The sequence below is a fragment of the Procambarus clarkii genome, chromosome 42 (genome assembly GCF_040958095.1).
Source record: "Procambarus clarkii isolate CNS0578487 chromosome 42, FALCON_Pclarkii_2.0, whole genome shotgun sequence".
NCBI lineage: Eukaryota > Metazoa > Arthropoda > Malacostraca > Decapoda > Cambaridae > Procambarus > Procambarus clarkii.
Genome location: NC_091191.1, coordinates 34,271,678 through 34,293,625, shown reverse-complemented (window position 1 = coordinate 34,293,625; position 21,948 = coordinate 34,271,678). Strand labels below are relative to the sequence as shown.

General features: G+C 48.2%; 1 protein-coding gene across 1 annotated transcript in view; it reads left to right on the top strand.

Moving 5' to 3' along the window:
* LOC138373528 (putative neural-cadherin 2) overlaps positions 1 to 21,948 on the top strand; it is a 350,877-nt gene that overhangs the window by 258,182 nt on the left and 70,747 nt on the right. Inside the window, exon 3 of the mRNA XM_069339746.1 lies at positions 14,472 to 14,587. Coding sequence (XP_069195847.1) covers positions 14,472 to 14,587 — 116 coding nt within the window. The remainder of the gene's footprint in view (positions 1 to 14,471; positions 14,588 to 21,948) is intronic.

Sequence of the window (21,948 nt, the reverse complement as noted above, 5' to 3'; positions counted from 1 at the left end):
GTTTATTCAATAAGTACTAACTACTACATCAAAACAAAAAGAAATGTCAATGACGTTACTCGAAATCCTTCCTGTGACACTATCAATGACAGCTAGACACCAGCCCCTCGTACTGCATAATGAACTAACTCGAACATAAGCGTGACCACAGAGGAATAAACAAGAAACAAGAACTAACAGATCTATAATCACAATTACAACAAATGACACAGTAGGTTCTGAAACACGTCTCCAGTAACCTCCTAACTGTTCTACGCCTCAGTGCAGTCTACTCCTGCAACAGCGGTTGCAATGCAGTCAAATCAGTAGTCTTTCAATGACAACAATAACTAATGGGTTCGCTGGCAACTCCAGCACCCTTCCTCAAATTAATCCTTACGTTAACACTCCGTCCCACGGACGATAAACAATCAATAACAATTGATTTACGTTAATTACACAATAACATTTACGTTAATAACAAGGTAACATTTACGTTAAATTAACAACTCTTACAACTGTCACTAGTAACGTGGAAATTACACAACACTCTACCCGTCGAGCATTCAGTGAGAAAATCCCATTAATCCCTGTACTTCCAGAGAGCTGATTAATCTCTTTACTAGTTACGTTAATTTACGTTAATCGGTTACTAATCACTCAGCGATGGTAAACTCTGATTTACAATGTCCAAAGTGCTAAGAGAACGGTAATCACTCGTGATTACCTTTAGAGTAATTAATTATTATCCTCAAGATCAATAATTAAACAATTAAAATACGCAACCTTTCACACTGGCTCAGCAATTTACATTAAGGTATGAATTCCGTCTAAGCCTTCCATACTCAGACCAATTCAGGCGACTAATAACAGTAATTAGCCCCACATTTACGTTATTCTAAAATGACGTTACTCCTCTCACGAGTCAATCAAATGCCGGTACTTCCGGGCAGATAACGACGTTACGTTAATGGAACAATGTAGCCTTCGTGTGAGTCGATCAAACAAGGATCGAGGTTAATTACTTTGACTTCCTGAAACACGTCAATTACCTGGCCCACTGACCGTTAATTACGACAGACAATACTCTAATTCTTATCTGGCTGATGGCTAGGCTCCTCGAGACTACCGTAGCTGCTTGCAGGAAAGTATATTAACCCTAACGTATTCTACGTTACTCAAATTTTCAAAGAACAAATTCTCTTAAAGCAATGGGCGTTCCCTTGGTTACGTTATATTAATTGCCTCGCAATCACCTCACTGAATACTGGACTTCGATGTCTTACCAGATAACCAGGAGAATATATGTGTACCCAAGTACTCGTCTACAGCCGAGTTCACCCACGACAATGACAAATCACACTAACAAATCACAGTGATTTACATTACAATCCGGTTGCAATGACAATACTGCAGAATCAAGTAAAATAACCTACAGGACATGAACCCTCTAGAACACTGCCCCACAATGGCTTTACTGAACTGCAATCACATACGGTGATTGCTCAATACTAGCAACAATCACCATCAAATAACAACCCCCTTTGCAATAACACACACGGCAAGTACTCTAATTTCCAAATATTAGGATACTGCACACACTTGCTGTTGCAAATGACCCCAGTGCTCTCAATAACCCCCTAGAACACAGGTCAATATATTTCAATCACCTCACAGTAAATAACTCAATAACACTGGGCACCGTGACACTACGATTATATATAAATATATAATTATAATTACTGCCGACACATGTAGCCTACAGCTATCAAACGTTATTGGGAACACTAAGGAGAATCTCACACTCCTTAAATCACATGGGTGAGTGATTTATCGATCACGCATGCCGATAAACACTCGAGAGTTACGTTACTCGACAGAGAGGTGGCGGTCTCTCCAGACAGCCACGTCACTCACCAAAACTCACCAAAATTACGTTAATTAATACTGCAACCACAATATATATTTATATAAATCACACTTGTCACGGCCCTGGGAACAATACAAGAAATTAAAGCCACACTGTGGTACACTCCACAATAATCATTGCCAGGAATCACTGGCGTTACACATACCTGAGCGCTCAGTGTTGGAATTCCACACCTGCAAGACCACACATGGAAATGATATCACTCCGTCCCACGGACGATCAAAAATGATTACCACAATGAAATAATATACTTATTACATGGACATCCTCTCAGTCCTTGGCTAATCAATGTATCCTCTGTTCCCATGTGTACCCACACACACACACACACTGTACGTCTGTGTACACCAGATATAAGTCCCTCTGGACTGACAAGATGACAACAAAGGTGAATATCTCCTCGCCCACAATTCACTCCACCTGAACAGGTGCTGCGTGACAATGTGACGGAACACTTGACCTCGAATTCAAGCTTTAGAGACTACTAATCACCAGAAATACACACATAGGTACTTACTCATTCACACTGCCGGCTTTACACACCATTCCCATACATCAGGCACCACGCTATAGGTGGCTGGCTCGTTCCAAGTGGCGTAAGCGGCGGTAGTACCTTACGTGGTACTTATACGGAAAATTGGCGCACACTCGAAACCCTCCCACTCAACACGGCTGAGTTCGCACCCTTGACTCCCCGGTGAAGTGAAGCGTTCATACCCAGGTGACGCGCACAATGATAGCGTCTGACACCAACCTGGGAAATTTGCCTTAACACTGACACAAATTTCCCTGTTCCCATCGACTGCTACAGAGCACTAGCAAGTCTAATCATCACTGGTATGGGATCTACGAGTCTGTTGCTGCTCGTATGCACATTCCCAACGATCCCAGATCACTGTACCTCTACCCCCTGCACAAAAATGTCTTAAACTCCTCCAAGCGACGACTTCGGCCGGATTCTGTGACGACCGTTGTCGTTGGTGAAGCAGGAAGCATCAGCAGTTGAGTAGTCCAGCCACCACGACGCCCTATACTTCAATTTGGCCGAATTGAGTACAGAGAGCGTCTTGAGAAGGTGGCGGCTGAGTTCAGAATGATGCTACACCGGCTACTCCCCGCGTCCTTCTCGAAATAACCAATGAGAGGAAGGCATACAGCGGCCTACCCCTCTCATCCAATCAGCGACGGTGTAGCATAGCCCCTAGGGCAACTCCAAGATGGCCGACCAACATGGCGGCTCAAGATGTTTCTAAGATGGCGGCGGTTTCCATGACAACGACACAAGTGGCTAGCGAGCGCGGGAAGCCCCACACACCCACGCCGGCGGCCTAGCCGTTCCCACGCAAAGTTGACTAGCTCCAACTATACAATGAGATGATGCTATCAGCTTTAGCACTGTCTACAGACATGCCACCCCGGCCAGGGTAACATTTATGGACTGCTGATGACTGGGGCTCTCACATGAGCCCAAACACTAGATGTTTCGGCTGCTGGTTACCAAACTTAAGTCCGCCCACTTAACAAGTGCACTTAACAAGTGTACTGGCTCCCACAGGCATAAGAGCACTATTGTAAGTGAGCTGGTGAACCATCTCCTCACACCTGTAAAATAGTCTAATAGGGGGTATAAGTGTTGTGTTGATTGACTCTTCAGAGGTTTCATGGCGTTTCACCTTTCTATTCATGACGTCTTCAACGAAACCGTTAGAGAAGCCGTTGTTGACTAGGATCTGCCTTACCCTACAGAGTTCTTCATCGACTTGCTTGCAATCTGAGCTGTGGCTGAGAGCTTGGTCGACGTAAGCGTTGACAACACTCCTCTTGTACCTGTCTGCACAGTCATTATTGGCATTGAGGCACATTCGTATGTTGGTTTCCTTATTGTAGAAATTGGCATTGAGGCACATTCCTTTGTTGGTTTCCTTAGTGTCTACACTAAGGAAACCAACAAAAGTCAGTACAAGGGCTTTTGCAAGAGAATGTTATCTCCTCAGTGTCCTTCCCTCGCGTCTGAGAAGGAGCCGCGCAGGTGCGACGGACTTCCTCACACTGACTGACTATCGTCTTAACCCAAGGAGAAAAATAAATAGAAACTTCCCGCCGTGGTCCCTCACAGTTCCTGGACCCGGGGTCCTGAAGCGTCTTCACCGCGTCTCCTTTATTGTCCTAAGTTGGCGCAAAGTGTTAAGTGGACCGGAAGTGAGTGGGAAGTTGGAATTAAGACTCTGAAGCTTTTGTTGGGAAAGTGGGTGTAACAAGGCAGGTGGGTGTAACAAGGCAGGTGTGTGTAACAAGGCAGGTGGGTGTAACAAGGCAGGTGGGTGTAACAAGGCAGGTGGGTGTAACAAGGCAGGTGGGTGTAACAAGGCAGGTGGGTGTAACAAGGCAGGTGGGTGTAACAAGGCAGGAGGGTGTAACAAGGCAGGTGGGTGTAACAAGGCAGGTGGGTGTAACAAGGCAGGAGGGTGTAACAAGGCAGGTGGGTGTAACAAGGCAGGTGGGTGTAACAAGGCAGGAGGGTGTAACAAGGCAGGAGGGTGTAACAAGGCAGGTGGGTGTAACAAGGCAGGAGGGTGTAACAAGGCAGGTGGGTGTAACAAGGCAGGTGGGTGTAACAAGGCAGGTGGGTGTAACAAGGCAGGTGGGTGTAACAAGGCAGGTGGGTGTAACAAGGCAGGTGGGTGTAACAAGGCAGGTGGGTGTAACAAGGCAGGAGGGTGTAACAAGGCAGGAGGGTGTAACAAGGCAGGTGGGTGTAACAAGGCAGGAGGGTGTAACAAGGCAGGTGGGTGTAACAAGGCAGGTGGGTGTAACAAGGCAGGAGGGTGTAACAAGGCAGGAGGGTGTAACAAGGCAGGTGGGTGTAACAAGGCAGGAGGGTGTAACAAGGCAGGTGGGTGTAACAAGGCAGGTGGGTGTAACAAGGCAGGTGGGTGTAACAAGGCAGGTGAGTGTAACAAGGCAGGAGGGTGTAACAAGGCAGGTGGGTGTAACAAGGCAGGTGGGTGTAACAAGGTAGGTGGGTGTAACAAGGCAGGTGAGTGTAACAAGGCAGGGGGGGTGTAACAAGGCAGGTGGGTGTAACAAGGCAGGTGAGTGTAACAAGGCAGGTGGGTGTAACAAGGCAGGTGGGTGTAACAAGGCAGGTGGGTGTAACAAGGCAGGTGGGTGTAACAAGGCAGGTGGGTGTAACAAGGCAGGTGGGTGTAACAAGGCAGGTGGGTGTAACAAGGCAGGTGGGTGTAACAAGGCAGGTGGGTGTAACAAGGCAGGTGGGTGTAACAAGGCAGGTGGGTGTAACAAGGCAGGTGGGTGTAACAAGGCAGGTGGGTGTAATAAAGAAGGATAACTGTAATAAAGGCAGCTGGATAACGTAAGAACAGGAAGAAACAATAAAGGATGATACTCAGATGGAGAAGCCAGGATCATTGGCTCTGTCGCTTTTGCTGATGTTGAGCCTCAGTTCATGGGTCCCACCTTTGGTTCTCACCTCTCTTATTATACACGTTGCCACACCCAATGGTTCTGTTCGGAATAGTCCTCTGTATCTACCTAATGTCCCTAGTGTATTTAACTGTTAAACTACCATGACAATCTCTCACTCAAGCAAACTGCCCTAACAATCTCCCACTGAAGCAAACTACCCTGACAATCAACCACTGAAGCAAACTAACCCTGACAATCTCCAACTGAAGCAAACTACCCCTGACAATCTCAAACTGAAGCAAACTACCCCTGACACTCTACAACTGAAGCAAACTACCCGGACAATCTCCAACTGAAGCAAACTACCCCTGACAATCTCCAACTGAAGCAAACTACCCTGACAATCTACAACTGAAGCAAGCTACCCTGACACTCTACAACTGAAGCAAACTACCCTGACAATCTACAACTGAAGCAAACTACCCTGACAATCTCCAACTGAAGCAAACTACCCTGACAATCTCCAACTGAAGCAAACTACCCCTGACAATCTCCAACTGAAGCAAACTACCCCTGACAATCTCCAACTGAAGCAAATTACCCTGACACTCTACAACTGAAGCAAACTACCCCTGACAATCTACAACTGAAGCAAACTACCCTGACAATCTACAACTGAAGCAAACTACCCTGACACTCTACAACTGAAGCAAACTACTCTGACACTCTACAACTGAAGCAAACTACCCTGACACTCTACAACTGAAGCAAACTACCCTGACAATCTCTAACTGAAGCAAACTACCCTGACAATCTCTAACTGAAGCAAACTACCCCTGACAATCTACAACTGAAGCAAACTACCCTGACACTCTACAACTGAAGCAAACTACCCTGACACTCTACAACTGAAGCAAACTACTCTGACAATCTACAACTGAAGCAAACTACCCTGACACTCTACAACTGAAGCAAACTACCCTGACACTCTACAACTGAAGCAAACTACTCTGACAATCTACAACTGAAGCAAACTACCCTGACACTCTACAACTGAAGCAAACTACTCTGACAATCTACAACTGAAGCAAACTACCCTGACACTCTACAACTGAAGCAAACTACTCTGACAATCTACAACTGAAGCAAACTACCCTGACACTCTACAACTGAAGCAAACTACTCTGACAATCTACAACTGAAGCAAACTACCCTGACACTCTACAACTGAAGCAAACTACTCTGACACTCTACAACTGGAACAAACTACCCTGACACTCTACAACTGAAGCAAACTACTCTGACACTCTACAACTGGAACAAACTACCCTGACACTCTACAACTGAAGCAAACTACTCTGACACTCTACAACTGGAACAAACTACCCTGACACTCTACAACTGGAACAAACTATTATGATTCTCTCCGATTGAATAATTATTTTTTTATATCTCTGTGACTCATTTAAAGACTTTGTTAACCACTCTGTTCCATCGGTCTTCCCCTACACACGTGAAAGACCATTGACGATTTCTTACGAATATTTGCCACATCGAAATCATGTATCAGCATTGTATTCGCTCCTTTGTGCTCTACTGACATAATGTAAAGTCTTGTAACTCCTATTTTCCCGCTGAGGGTCAGCTTGGTGGCACACCTCATGGTTCTCTCTACTGTGGTTGAGCGCTTGGCTTGATTGGAGCACCACGTTAGTTCTTCATGTTGTCGAACTGGTCTATCACATGTGGAGGAAAAGCTGTCTGAATGATTACTTGGCACGGTTCCTTAATGCAGATTTTTCGTTGGCTAGTGTTGCACATGTTGATGAAGGTACCCACTTTTTGATGTGCTACTATCGAAATATGTTTGGCAAGTTCGACAAATATCGTCGACAAGTATCTTTCACCAGATTAATCTTTTTCTTACCTAATCTTTTTCCTTGGCATCATTACCTTATATATTGCGTAATTTTCATGTAAACAACCATTCTTTGAGAATTTCTTTAGCCATCGCACTGTTCTTTTGAGTCGTCTGATGTGTTAAGCCATATATATGACTTGTGTCATATAGACTACACAAACATTAATAAAACATTAATTGTGTCGTTCGTTTGTATCAGTGTTAGGATTGTTCCAAGCTCTTGTTACCCTGGTTGAGTGCAGCCACTAACTTCCTGCTTCTTTCATATTTCTTCTCTTTCTGTGATAGTTTCTCTTTCATCTGTTTGGTGCTATCTTAAGAACGAAGTGTCTTCCACTTCACCCGGCTCGTTTCTACCTTCTCGCGCCCCCCCCCCCTCCGCGGCAATATAATGGAGGTATTACTCGAATTCATCCTCATTAATACCTCATTAATACGTTCATTACAATAAAAATGATCACCGACATAAGAGAACACTTGAGAATTGATGCACCCCATTGACAGGTTTGGGTGTGGACCGTTATTGAGTGAGTTGAGGTGCTTGAAGGGATATGACAGAACTAGTCAAACCACCGTGTTGCGTCCTCGAAACTCACAAACTCATTATAGTTGCTGCAAGTTTGTAAACTACAGCAAACAAGCGTTCTTATCTTATCTGTATTTTTCCTTTTCCTTCCACCATTTACCTCTTGTTTTATTACAACTTTTTGGTGTGGCAGGAAAGTTATTATGAATAATAATGTTTGTTCAGTTCGCACGTTAACATTTCCTTGAATAATAGTATACGAATTTGTTGGATTGTTGGAGTAGGTGGACCAAGAACACTCTGATCTGCCATAACGTTACTGCAGGGAACTGTACAAAAGCATCTGCGGCGTCTCACGCTTACAGTCTGTTATAAAAGTCGGCCACAATTGCTCTGTTATATTTCTCTTTAGGGACATCTAAAACTATTTCAGACGCTGTAATTGTCGGACTTCCTTGGCGTTGGTCTTTTCTACTCATGAACACTGTGGAGATCCCTACAGCGGGGAGTGAACACCGTGGAGATCCCTACAGCGTGGAGTGAACTCCATGGAGATCCCTACAGCGTGGAGTGAACACCATGGAGATCCCTACAGCGTAGAGTGAACACCGTGGAGATCCCTACAGCGTGGAGTGAACACCGTGGAGATCCCTACAGCGTGGAGTGAACTCCATGGAGATCCCTACAGCGTGGAGTGAACACCATGGAGATCCCTACAGCGTAGAGTGAACACCGTGGAGATCCCTACAGCGTGGAGTGAACACCGTGGAGATCCCTACAGCAGGGAGTGAACACCATGGAGATCCCTACAGCGTGGAGTGAACACCATGGAGATCCCTACAGCGTGGAGTGAACACCATGGAGATCCCTACAGCAGGGAGTGAACACCATGGAGATCCCTACAGTGGGGAGTGAACACCATGGAGATCCCTACAGCAGGGAGTGAACACCATGGAGATCCCTACAGCGGGGAGTGAACACCATGGAGATCCCTACAGCGTGGAGTGAACACCATGGAGATCCCTACAGCGTGGAGTGAACACCATGGAGATCCCTACAGCAGGGAGTGAACACCATGGAGATCCCTACAGCGTGGAGTGAACACCATGGAGATCTCTACAGCGAGGAGTGAACACCATGGAGATCCCTACAGCGTGGAGTGAACACCGTGGAGATACCTACAGCGTGGAGTGAACACCATGGAGATCCCTACAGTGGGGAGTGAACACCATGGAGATCCCAACAGCAGGGAGTGAACACCATGGAGATCCCTGCAGCGTGGAGTGAACACCATGGAGATCTCTACAGCGTGGAGTGAACACCATGGAGATCCCTACAGCGTGGAGTGAACACCATGGAGATCCCTACAGCGTGGAGTGAACACCATGGAGATCCCTACAGCAGGGAGTGGACACCATGGAGATTCCTACAGTGGGGAGTGAACACCATGGAGATCCCTACAGCAGGGAGTGAACACCATGGAGATCCCTACAGCGGCAAGTGAACACCATGGAGATCCCTACAGCGTGGAGTGAACACCATGGAGATCCCTACTGCAGGGAGTGAACACCATGGAGATCCCTACAGCGGGGAGTGAACACCATGGAGATTCTTACAGTGGGGAGTGAACACCGTGGAGATCCCTACAGTGGGGAGTGAACACCATGGAGATCTCTACAGCGGAGAGTGAACACCATGGTGATCCCTACCGTGGGGTGTGAACACCATGGAGATCCCTATAGCGTGGAGTGAACACCATGGAGATCCCTACAGCGTGGAGTGAACACCATGGAGATCCCTTCAGTGGGGAGTGAACACCATGGAGATCCCCTACAGCGTGGAGTGAACACCATGGAGATCTTTTCAGTGGGGAGTGAACACCATGGAGATCCCTATAGCGTGGGGTGAACACTATGGAGATCCCTATAGCGTGGGGTGAACACCATGGAGATCCCTACAGCGGGGAGTGAACACCATGGAGATCCCTACAGTGGGGAGTGAACACCATGGAGATCCCTACAGCGGAGAGTGAACACCATGGAGATCTCTACAGCGGGGAGTGAACACCATGGAGATCCCTACAGCCGGGAGTGAACACCATGGAGATCTCTACATTGGGGAGTGAACACCATGGAGATCCCTACAGCGGGGAGTGAACACCATGGAGATCTCTACAGCGGGGAGTGAACACCATGGAGATCCCTACAGCGGGGAGTGAACACCATGGAGATCCATATAGCGTGGGGTGAACACCATGGAGATCCCTACAGCGGGGAGTGAACACCATGGAGATCCCTACAGCGTGGAGTGAACACCATGGAGATCCCTTCAGTGGGGAGTGAACACCATGGAGATCCCTATAGCGTGGGGTGAACACCATGGAGATCCCTACCGCGTGGGGTGAACACCATGGAGATCCCTACAGCGGGGATTGAACACCATGGAGATCCCTACAGCAGGGAGTGAACACTATGGAGATCTCTACAGTGGGGAGTGAACACCATGGAGATCCCTATAGCGTGGGGTGAACACCATGGAGATCCCTATAGCGTGGGGTGAACACCATGGAGATCCCTACAGTGGGGAGTGAACACCATGGAGATCTCTACAGCGGGGAGTGAACACCATGGAGATCCCTACAGCGGGGAGTGAACACCATGGAGATCCCTACAGCGGGGAGTGAACACCATGGAGATCTCTACAGCGGGGAGTGAACACCATGGAGATCCCTACAGCGGGGAGTGAACACCATGGAGATCCCTACAGCGGGGAGTGAACACCATGGAGATCTCTACAGCGGGGAGTGAACACCATGGAGATCCCTACAGCGGGGAGTGAACACCATGGAGATCCCTACAGTGGGGAGTGAACACCATGGAGATCTCTACAGCGGGGAGTGAACACCCTGGAGATCTCTACAGCGGGGAGTGAACACCATGGAGATCCCTACAGCGGGGAGTGAACACCAGTGGGGAGTGAACACCATGGAGATCCCTATAGCGTGGGGTGAACACCATGGAGATCCCTATAGCGTGGGGTGAACACCATGGAGATCCCTACAGCGGGGAGTGAACACCATGGAGATCCCTACAGCAGGGAGTGAATACCATGGAGATCCCTATAGCGTGGGGTGAACACCATGGAGATCCCTACAGCGGGGAGTGAACACCATGGAGATCCCTACAGCGTGGAGTGAACACCATGGAGATCCCTACAGCAGGGAGTGAACACCATGGAGATCCCAACAGCAGGGAGTGAACACCATGGAGATCCCTACAGCGTGGAGTGAACACCATGGAGATCTCTACAGCGTGGAGTGAACACCGTGGAGATCCCTACAGCGTTGAGTGAACACCATGGAGATCCCTACAGCAGGGAGTGAACACCATGGAGATTCCTACAGCGGGGAGTGAACACCATGGAGATCCCTACAGCGGGGAGTGAACACCATGGAGATCCCTACAGCGTGGAGTGAACACAATGGAGATCCCTACTGCAGGGAGTGAACACCATGGAGATCCCTACAGTGGGGAGTGAACACCATGGAGATCCCTACAGCGGGGAGTGAACACCATGGAGATTCTTACAGTGGGGAGTGAACACCGTGGAGATCCCTACAGTGGGGAGTGAACACCATGGAGATCTCTACAGCGGGGAGTGAACACCATGGAGATCCCTACAGTGGGGAGTGAACACCATGGAGATCCCTATAGCGTGGAGTGAACACCATGGAGATCCATACAGCGTGGAGTGAACACCATGGAGATCCCTTCAGTGGGGAGTGAACACCATGGAGATCCCTACAGCGTGGAGTGAACACCATGGAGATCCCTTCAGTGGGGAGTGAACACCATGGAGGTCCCTATAGCGTGGGGTGAACACCATGGAGATCCCTACAGTGGGGAGTGAACACCATGGAGATCCCTACAGTGGGGAGTGAACACCATGGAGATCCCTACAGCGGGGAGTGAACACCATGGAGATCTCTACAGCGGGGAGTGAACACCATGGAGATTCCTACAGCGGGGAGTGAACACCATGGAGATGCCTACAGTGGGGAGTGAACACCATGGAGATCCCTACAGCGGGGAGTGAACACCATGGAGATCTCTACAGCGGGGAGTGAACACCATGGAGATCGCTACAGCGGGGAGTGAACACCATGGAGATCCCTATAGCGTGGGGTGAACACCATGGAGATCCCTACAGCGGGGAGTGAACACCATGGAGATCCCTACAGCTTGGAGTGAACACCATGGAGATCCCTTCAGTGGGGAGTGAACACCATGGAGACCCCTATAACGTGGGGTGAACACCATGGAGATCCCTATAGCGTGGGGTGAACACCATGGAGATCCCTACAGCGGGGAGTGAACACCATGGAGATCCCTACAGCAGGGAGTGAATACCATGGAGATCCCTATAGCGTGGGGTGAACACCATGGAGATCCCTACAGCGTGGGGTGAACACCATGGAGATCCCTACAGCGGGGATTGAACACCATGGAGATCCCTACAGCAGGGAGTGAACACCATGGAGATCCCTACAGTGGGGAGTGAACACCATGGAGATCCCTATAGCGTGGGGTGAACACCATGGAGATCCCTACAGTGGGGAGTGAACACCATGGAGATCTCTACAGCGGGGAGTGAACACCATGGAGATCCCTACAGCGGGGAGTGAACAACATGGAGATCCCTATAGCGTGGGGTGAACACCATGGAGATCCCTACAGCGGGGAGTGAACACCATGGAGATCCCTACAGCGTGGAGTGAACATCATGGAGATCCCTTCAGTGGGGAGTGAACACCATGGAGATCCCTACAGCGGGGAGTGAACACCATGGAGATCCCTACAGTGGGGAGTGAACACCATGGAGATCCCTACAGTGGGGAGTGAACAACGTGGAGATCCCTACAGCGGGGATTGAACACCATGGAGATCCCTACAGTGGGGAGTGAACACCATGGAGATCCCTACAGCGTGGAGTGAACACCATGGAGATCCCTACAGCGTGTAGTGAACACCATGGAGATCCCTACAGTGGGGAGTGAACACCATAGAGATCCCTACAGTGGGGAGTGAACACCATGGAGATCCCTTCAGCGGGGAGTGAACACCATGGAGATCCCTACAGTGGAGAGTAAATTAACACCGTGGAGATCCCTACAGTGGGGAGTGAACACCATGGAGATCCCTACAGCGGGGAGTGAACACCATGGAGATCCCTACAGCGGGGAGTGACCATGGAGATCCCTATAGCGTGGGGTGAACACCATGGAGATCCCTACAGCAGGGAGTGAACACCATGGAGATCCCTACAGCGTGGAGTGAACACCATGGAGATCCCTTCAGTGGGGAGTGAACACCATGGAGATCCCTACAGCGGGTAGTGAACACGATGGAGATCCCTACAGTGGGGAGTGAACACCATGGAGATCCCTACAGTGGGGAGTGAACACCGTGGAGATCCCTACAGCGGGGAGTGAACACCATGGAGATCCCTACAGTGGGGAGTGAACACCATGGAGATCCCTACAGCGTGGAGTGAACACCATGGAGATCCCTTCAGCGTGGAGTGAACACCATGGAGATCCTTACCGTGGGGAGTGAACACCATGGAGATCCCTACAGTGGGGAGTGAACACCATGGAGATCCCTTCAGTGGGGAGTGAACACCATGGAGATCCCTACAGCTTGGAGTGAACACCATGGAGATCCCTACAGTGGTGAGTGAACACCATGGAGATCCCTACAGTGGGGAGTGAACACCATGGAGATCCCTACAGCGTGGAGTGAACACCATGGAGATCCCTACAGCGTGGAGTGAACACCATGGAGATCCCTACAGCTTGGAGTGAACACCATGGAGATCCCTACAGTGGGGAGTGAACACCATGGAGATCCCTACAGCGTGGAGCGAACACCATGGAGATCCCTACAGTGGGGAGTGAACACCATGGAGATCCCTACAGTGGGGAGTGAACACCATGGAGATCCCTACAGCGTGGAGCGAACACCATGGAGATCCCTACAGCGGGGAGTGAACACCATAGAGATCCCTACAGCGTGGAGTGAACACCATGGAGATCCCTACAGCGGGGAGTGAACACCATAGAGATCCCTACAGTGGGGAGTGAACACCATGGAGATCCCAACAGTGGGGAGTGAACACCATGGAGATCCCAACAGTGGGGAGTGAACACCATGGAGATCCCAACAGTGGGGAGTGAACACCATGGAGATCCCTACAGTGGGGAGTGAACACCGTGGAGATCCCTACAGCGGGGAGTGAACACCATGGAGATCCCTACAGCGGGGAGTGAACACCATGGAGATCCCTACAGCGGGGAGTGAACACCGTGGAGATCCCTAAAGAGCGACGCGAGCGTCATGGAAAACATAAAACTGCAGGGACGAAAGTTGTATATGAAACACAGAATGAATATTTAAGAGAACAGCTGCGACAGGTTTGGACGAGAGAGAGCGTGATGCAGTGAGATACAGATGTGTGTTATTTACCGTCAACAGCAGAGAGTATTGTCGGGACGGCGAGAGAGGCTCCCCACTCGCGGCTGTCACCTAGCCAGACAAACCTTGACAATCAACCTTCAGGCTTTTAAACAACAATATTGTTGATGTTGTAATTGAAACCTTTGACTGAGTGTTTGTGTTGGTCTTCCACAGGAGATTCTCCGGTGTTCGTCATAACGGAAGGTAACGAAGGGGGCCACTTCTGGCTCCACCCCACGACCGGTCGACTCTCCCTTCGGGCGCCACTTGACTACGAAACCAAACAAGAGGTAAGGCTCTCTTTGTTTTTGTTTTCTGTTGGTGATACTCTCACCTCCTCTTCCTCTCCTCCCACTTTTCTCACCTCGTTTTTCCCCCCCCTGCATACGTTCTATTGCAGTTTCCTCTTCCCTACATCACTTATCTCTTCCCAATTTTCTTTCCCCTCTCCGCCTTCACTTCCCGCTCCTCTCCCCTCACACATCCATTCTGTTTGGTAGCGGTGGGGTTACTTCTTGACTTCTCTGTGACTTCGCTATCTTATATGAGAGTGTTTCCGCGAGGGTTCTTGGCTTTGGTTACTCTGGTTCTTTACCTAGTAAAATGATAGTGGTTCATTAATTGTGGTGGGTCATCTATTGGGGTGGTTCATCAATTGTGGTGGGTCATCTATTGTGGTGGTTCGTCTGTTGTGGTGGTCCGTCTGTTGTGGTGGTTCATCTATTGTGGTGGTTCGTCTGTTGTAGTGGTTCGTCTACTGTAGTGGTTTATCTATTATGACGATTTATTGAAATGGACCATTACACCTACCTTATGACACCACATGGTTTATCACACTACCTGGTCCACCACACCACTCGTTCCACCACATTACCTGACCCACCATACAACCTGGTCCACCACACCTTTTGTTCGACCACACAACCTGACCAACCACACCACTTGTTCCACCACTCTACCTAACCCACCACACCACCTGACCCACCACACTACCTGGCCCACCACACCACCCGGCCCACCACCACCACCCGGCCCACCACACTACCTGACCCACCACACCACCCGGCCCACCACACTACCTGGCCCACCACACTACCCGGCCCACCACACTACCTGGCCCACCACACCACCTGACCCACCACACCACCTGACCCACCACACCACCTGGCCCACCACACCACCTGACCCACCACACCACCTGACCCACCACACCACCTGACCCACCACCACCACCTGGCCCACCACACCACCTGGCCCACCACCACCACCCGGCCCACCACACCACCTGGCCCACCACACCACTTACACAGGATATAAAGCTTTCCGAAGAGCCAAAACCAAACATTCTGACATTCACCAAAACAGTTTTCATTTTATTCTCATTTTGTAACCGCCCATTCCGGGAGCCTCCACCACACACCCTCCGTCACTGTCTGTCACTCCCGGAGCCTCCACCACACACCCTCCGTCACTGTCTGTCACTCCCGGAGCCTCCACCACACAGCCTCCGTCACTGTCTGTCACTCCGGGAGCCTCCACCACACACCCTCCGTCACTGTCTGTCACTCCCGGAGCCTCCACCACACACCCTCCACCACTGTCTGTCACTCCGGGAGCCTCCACCACACAGCCTCCGTCACTGTCTGTCACTCCGGGAGCCTCCACCACACACCCTCCGTCACTGTCTGTCACTCCCGGAGCCTCCACCACACACCCTCCGTCACTGTCTGTCACTCCGGGAGCCTCCACCACACACCCTCCGTCACTGCCTGTCACTCCCGGAGCCTCCATCACACACCCTCCACCACTGTCTGTCACTCCGGGAGCCTCCACCACACACCCTCCGTCACTGTCTGTCACTCCTGGAGCCTCCACCACACACCCTCCACCACTGTCTGTCACTCCGGGAGCCTCCACCACACACCCTCCACCACTGTCTGTCACTCCGGGAGCCTCCACCACACACCCTCCGTCACTGTCTGTCACTCCCGGAGCCTCCACCACACACCCTCCACCACTGTCTGTCACTCCGGGAGCCTCCACCACACACCCTCCACCACTGTCTGTCACTCCGGGAGCCTCCACCACACACCCTCCACCACTGTCTGTCACTCCGGGAGCCTCCACCACACACCCTCCACCACTGTCTGTCACTCCGGGAGCCTCCACCACACACCCTCCGTCACTGTCTGTCACTCCGGGAGCCTCCACCACACACCCTCCGTCACTGTCTGTCACTCCGGGAGCCACCACCACACACCCTCCGTCACTGTCTGTCACTCCGGGAGCCTCCACCTCACACCCTCCGTCACTGTCTGTCACTCCGGGAGCCTCCACCACACACCCTCCGCCACCTCAGGCTGGAGGATTTCCCTCCTGGTCTATTGCCTGTCATCACAAACTTGTACTAACATTTATTCAAGTTAATCTAATCCTTCACAGCGATGTGGGAAAAGAATAGGGGATGACAGCTGCATCAAGAGCAGCTGCAGTATCGGCGACTGCAGCAAATGTAGAGGAGCAGGAGTAGTATTAGCAACTTTGACAGCAGCAGCGGTTGTTGCAGCAGCAGCAGCAGCAGCAGCATCGTTAGTTGTGGTGTCAGCTGGAGGACCAGGACTAAAAATATCAACAGGAGTAAAAGCTATAAAATTTGTTTTAGAGATAGAACCATGAATTGTAGCAACGACATCAACAAGAACAGCGGCAACAGCAACATTTACAGCAGATGCAGCAGTAAAAGCAGCAGCAGTTAAAACAGCACAGCTGCAGCAGCAAGAGTTAAAGTAAGAGCAGCAACACAGATTCCTCCCCCTCGTGGCTCAGCATGACATATATACCATTAAGAGCCAGCAGTAGTAAAGAACACGAAGTCAAAGTGACAGGTAATGCAATAAAGGCCAGGAGAGGAACGTGTTGAATGAGCGGTGGTCTTCTTCATGGAGGGATCGTACGCCACATATCGTATACAGGCGGGGATAGTAAGATAGTTACTGAGTAGATACGTATATCGTATAAGACGAAAATATAAAAAAAAATTGCAAAACATAGTTTGAATCATATTGTAAACAACAGTCAAACAATACCAATAACAAATTTTAATAAATCAAATATATTAAAAAGACTCGAAAATAATAATAGTGCGATTGTAACAGTAGACAAAGACAAAACAAAAACAAAGAGGGAACAGGTGAGTAAGTGGGTGAGCATAAATAAGAATGACACTGAGTGTGTGAGAGAGAGAAAACAGCTTCCCGATCTTTACGGCATCATCGTTTCCACGTCTCTTCCCTCCCTTCCATTTTTCAGGCTTTATTGACACGACTGAACCTTCCCCCTGAAACATAAAATTTTCTGGGGGTGGGGGGGGGGGGGGTGAATGGGATGGTTTCCGCCAACCTGCCATGCAGGGGAAGTGAAAACAGTTTAATGGCTCTTATTGCTTTCCAGTTAGGCAGAAGGACCACCTCCTGTAATAAAGTACATCCAGATACGGCTCGCCATTAATTTAGACGGAAAACGTGCTTCATATTTCGTTATTATCAGAAGCAGTGGCCTAAATTGAGAGAGGGATAGAGTGGAAATGGGGTGTAAGTGTAAACAGTCAGGGGAAAACGAGTCCAGTGTGAATCCAATAAAATGGGGTTAGAATACATTTACAGAAAACGAATTCACTCTATGCCAAAGAAAATCGACTATATGTGCGATAAGAAAAATCAGGTCCAATGAGTGGTCAGAGGAAAATTGGGTACGAAATTGGCCGAAAGCAAATAGATGAGGAAAATAATGCAATTCAGGCAGATGTACAATTTTAAGAAATTTGCAAAGCTCGTGTGCAAAATAACTTATATCAAGTAAATGCTCAATGAATCAAGAGCCCATTTGAATACATAAAAATTTGTACTCTTTACATATATACCATACAACAGAATGTCTGTCCAAAGTGGAGGCCAGACGATGCATGCATTATCTAAACATGTAAGGCAAATAGTGTGGGGTATGGGAGGGACCTAGGCTGGTCGGGGAAGGTCTAAGTTAAATTATTTATGAAATATTAGTAATAATTGACGCCAACGTTGAACAGGGAAAGCGAGGCTCTAGTTTTAAGTAGTTAACACGAGAAGAGATAAGTGTACACTTTGAAAATGATGAGAGCGTAGTGGAGGTCTGGAGTATAGTCACCTTGGGAGAACATTTACTTAGTGATATACTGTGATTTGTCTTAGTTGTCTTGTGTGCGTCAGGTCACAGGTGGCCACAGGAAGACGATAGCAAGCATTTCCTATCATAATTCAGCACTACTAAGAATTACTTGTCATTGCTAAGCATTACCAAGAACTGTTTCCCATCACTCAGCATTACCAGTAATTAATCAGTGTTACCATTGTAGCTGGCATTATTTGGCTAGCATCATAACTGGGGGTCCTAGTGTCAGCTGGGAGTCCCAGCTGACACTGGGGCTCTACATTAACAATAGTAATTCTACTACAATAATTCACACTACATTAACTGGAGGTTAAAATGTTCAGGAAAAAATAAGAAAATTGTTAGGGTTGATAAAAAAAATTCTGGGAAGAAAATAAGTTTAAAATAAGGAACGCAAAAAAATATATCAAACTACCAGTGTGTTTAGTGCAAGACTGCAAAAAACAAAAAATCATGGTTAGTTTAAGCTTGATCACATCATATTATTCACGGCCGAAAAGCTACACGCATTCATGTTAGTGTAAGTTTACAAAGGAACCAAAATCAAACAGAGAATACTCACAAACGTGAAAATCATTCAAGTTTACATGGAACATTTTCAGGAAACTTTTGACAGCTATAGAGAGAGGAAGCGAGTGACTTGATGCACAGCAGAGCGACCCAGGAAGGATTATGGAAGCTTCTCCAGAAGAGAAGACACAGTGAAAGTGCACAGATTTCCGCTTACCCGAGCGCTCAATCCGGAGGCTCCTGAGGACGGAAAGAAAGGTCATTACCTCCTTAAGGTCCTCGGGGAAGGAAAAGGGCCACTGCGCAGGTCAACACTCATCTTTAGTCAATACTCGAATAGATCAACACTCTTCCATATTCAGTGCACGTAAAGACCAACAGTTTTCTGTTATGACCCAGCCTACCCAGATCAGACTGGGTACGCTGGGGTCATACCTTTAAGAGTTAAGGTACCTCTATTACAATGTAATTTATTCTGCAGTATTTGAAATATCATTATATACTCTTTTGTACGGTACGGTATTGCATTACTGTGATTATATATCATGATGTGTTGTGTGTGTGACTGTTGTGTGTGTGTGTGTAACTGTTGTGTGTGTGTGTGTAACTGTTGTGTGTGTGTGTGAGTGACTGTTGTGTGTGTGTGTGTAACTGTTGTGTGTGTGTGTGAGTGACTGTTGTGTGTGTGAGTGACTGTTGTGTGTGAATGTGTGACTGTTGTGTGTGAATGTGTGACTGTTGAATATGAGTGTGTAACTGTTGTGTGTGAGTGTGTAACTGTTGTGTGTGTGTGTGTGAGTGTGTGTGTGTGTGTGTAACTGTTGTGTGTGTGAGTGACTGTTGTGTGTGAATGTGTGACTGTTGTGTGTGTGAGTGAGTGACTGTTGTGTGTGAATGTGTGACTGTTGTGTGTGAGTGTGTAACTGGTGTGTGTGTGTGTGTGATTGTTGAGTGTGAGTGTCTGACTATTGTGTGTGTGACTGTTGTGTGTGTGTATAAATGTTGTGTGTAGCAGCGTTTGACTGTTGTATGTGTGAGTGTGTGACTGTTATGAGTGTGAGTGACTGTTGTATGTGTGTGTGTGTAACTGTTGTATGTGTGAATGTTGTGTGTGTGAGTGATTGTTGTGTGTGTGTATGTGTGTAACTGTTGTGTGTGAGAGTGTGTGACTGTTGTGTGAGTGTGTGACTGTTGTGTGTGTAACTGTTGTGTGTGTGTGACAGTTGTGTGTATATGTGACTGTTGTGTGTGTGAGTGTATGGCTGTTGTGTGTGTGAGTGTATGACTGTTGTGTACGTGCGAGTGTGTGACCGTTGTGTGTGTGACTGTAGTGTGTGTAACTGTTGTGTGTGTGTGTGTGTGTGTGTGACTGTTGTGTGTGTGTGTGTGAATGTGTGACTGTTGTGTGTGTGAGTGAGTGACTGTTGTGTGTGAATGTGTGACTGTTGTGTGTGAGTGTGTAACTGGTGTGTGTGTGTGTGATTGTTGAGTGTGAGTGTCTGACTATTGTGTGTGTGACTGTTGTGTGTGTATAAATGTTGTGTGTAGCAGCGTTTGACTGTTGTATGTGTGAGTGTGTGACTGTTATGAGTGTGAGTGACTGTTGTATGTGTGTGTGTGTAAATGTTGTATATGTGAATGTTGTGTGTGTGAGTGATTGTTGTGTGTGTGTATGTGTGTAACTGTTGTGTGTGAGAGTGTGTGACTGTTGTGTGAGTGTGTGACTGTTGTGTGTGTAACTGTTGTGTGTGTGTGACAGTTGTGTGTATATGTGACTGTTGTGTGTGTGAGTGTATGGCTGTTGTGTGTGTGAGTGTATGACTGTTGTGTACGTGCGAGTGTGTGACCGTTGTGTGTGTGACTGTAGTGTGTGTAACTGTTGTGTGTGTGTGTGTGACTGTTGTGTGTGTGTGTGTGTGTGTGTGACTGTTGCGTGAGTGTGTAACTGTTATGTGTGAGACTGTTGTGTGTGTGTAACTGTTGTGTGCGTGTGTGTGAGTGTGTGACTTGTGTGTGAGTGTGGAACTACTCGTTTCACCACTAGCAAGGCCCGACCGCTGCTACTGTCACTACTCCCTCCTCCCATCTTCTCCCTTGTCTTTCTCTGCTTCGGTCAGTAAAGCCAACTGGTGCGGGTGATAAGCTTCTTGTTTCTGTTGTATATACATATTTGAATGATGCTAACTTTGTGTAGTTGAAGATCTGCGTATGTTCCCAAGCTGTATATATACATATATATATATATATATATATATATATATATATATATATATATATATATATATATATATATATATATATATATATATATATATATATATATATAAGTATTCGCATAGCGACACAGTTAGCATTGCCGGCATTCTTATCCTCGACCAGTGCTACAAGTGAATTAGTGAAGGAAATACTACCGGAATACCTAAGGAACTCCATTGGGATTCGTGATCCCAAATTTGTGGAAGGAGCTCGTCAGTGGGACACTTGCCAATTCACACACCTGGCCAACTTTTCCAAACGACGGTAAACAGGCCAAATGGGATAGCCCCATAGTGAAGAACACCGCCAAAGCATTGCTGGACGCAGCTTCTCAGAAGGACAGAGCGCGTCTCCTAGCTGTGCAAGCCCCCCATGCAGGGGACTTCCTGTTGGCAGTCCCTAATTCCGCCTTGGGCACCAGCCTGGACCATCGGGCCCTAAGTATTGGTGTTGCTCTGCGCCTTGCCGCCCCTATCTCTAATGAACACCGGTGTGTTTCCGGCCATGCACGGGCAGACCAATAAGGCAGCCATGAACTCATCTGTCGTAAGACACAGGGAAAGATTGCAAGACACGAAGCAGTCAATGACATCATCAAGAGAATTTTAGCTACAGCTGGGTGTCCAGCACAAAGGGAACCCTAGTTGTGCAGACCTGACAACAGCCAAAAACGCCCAGA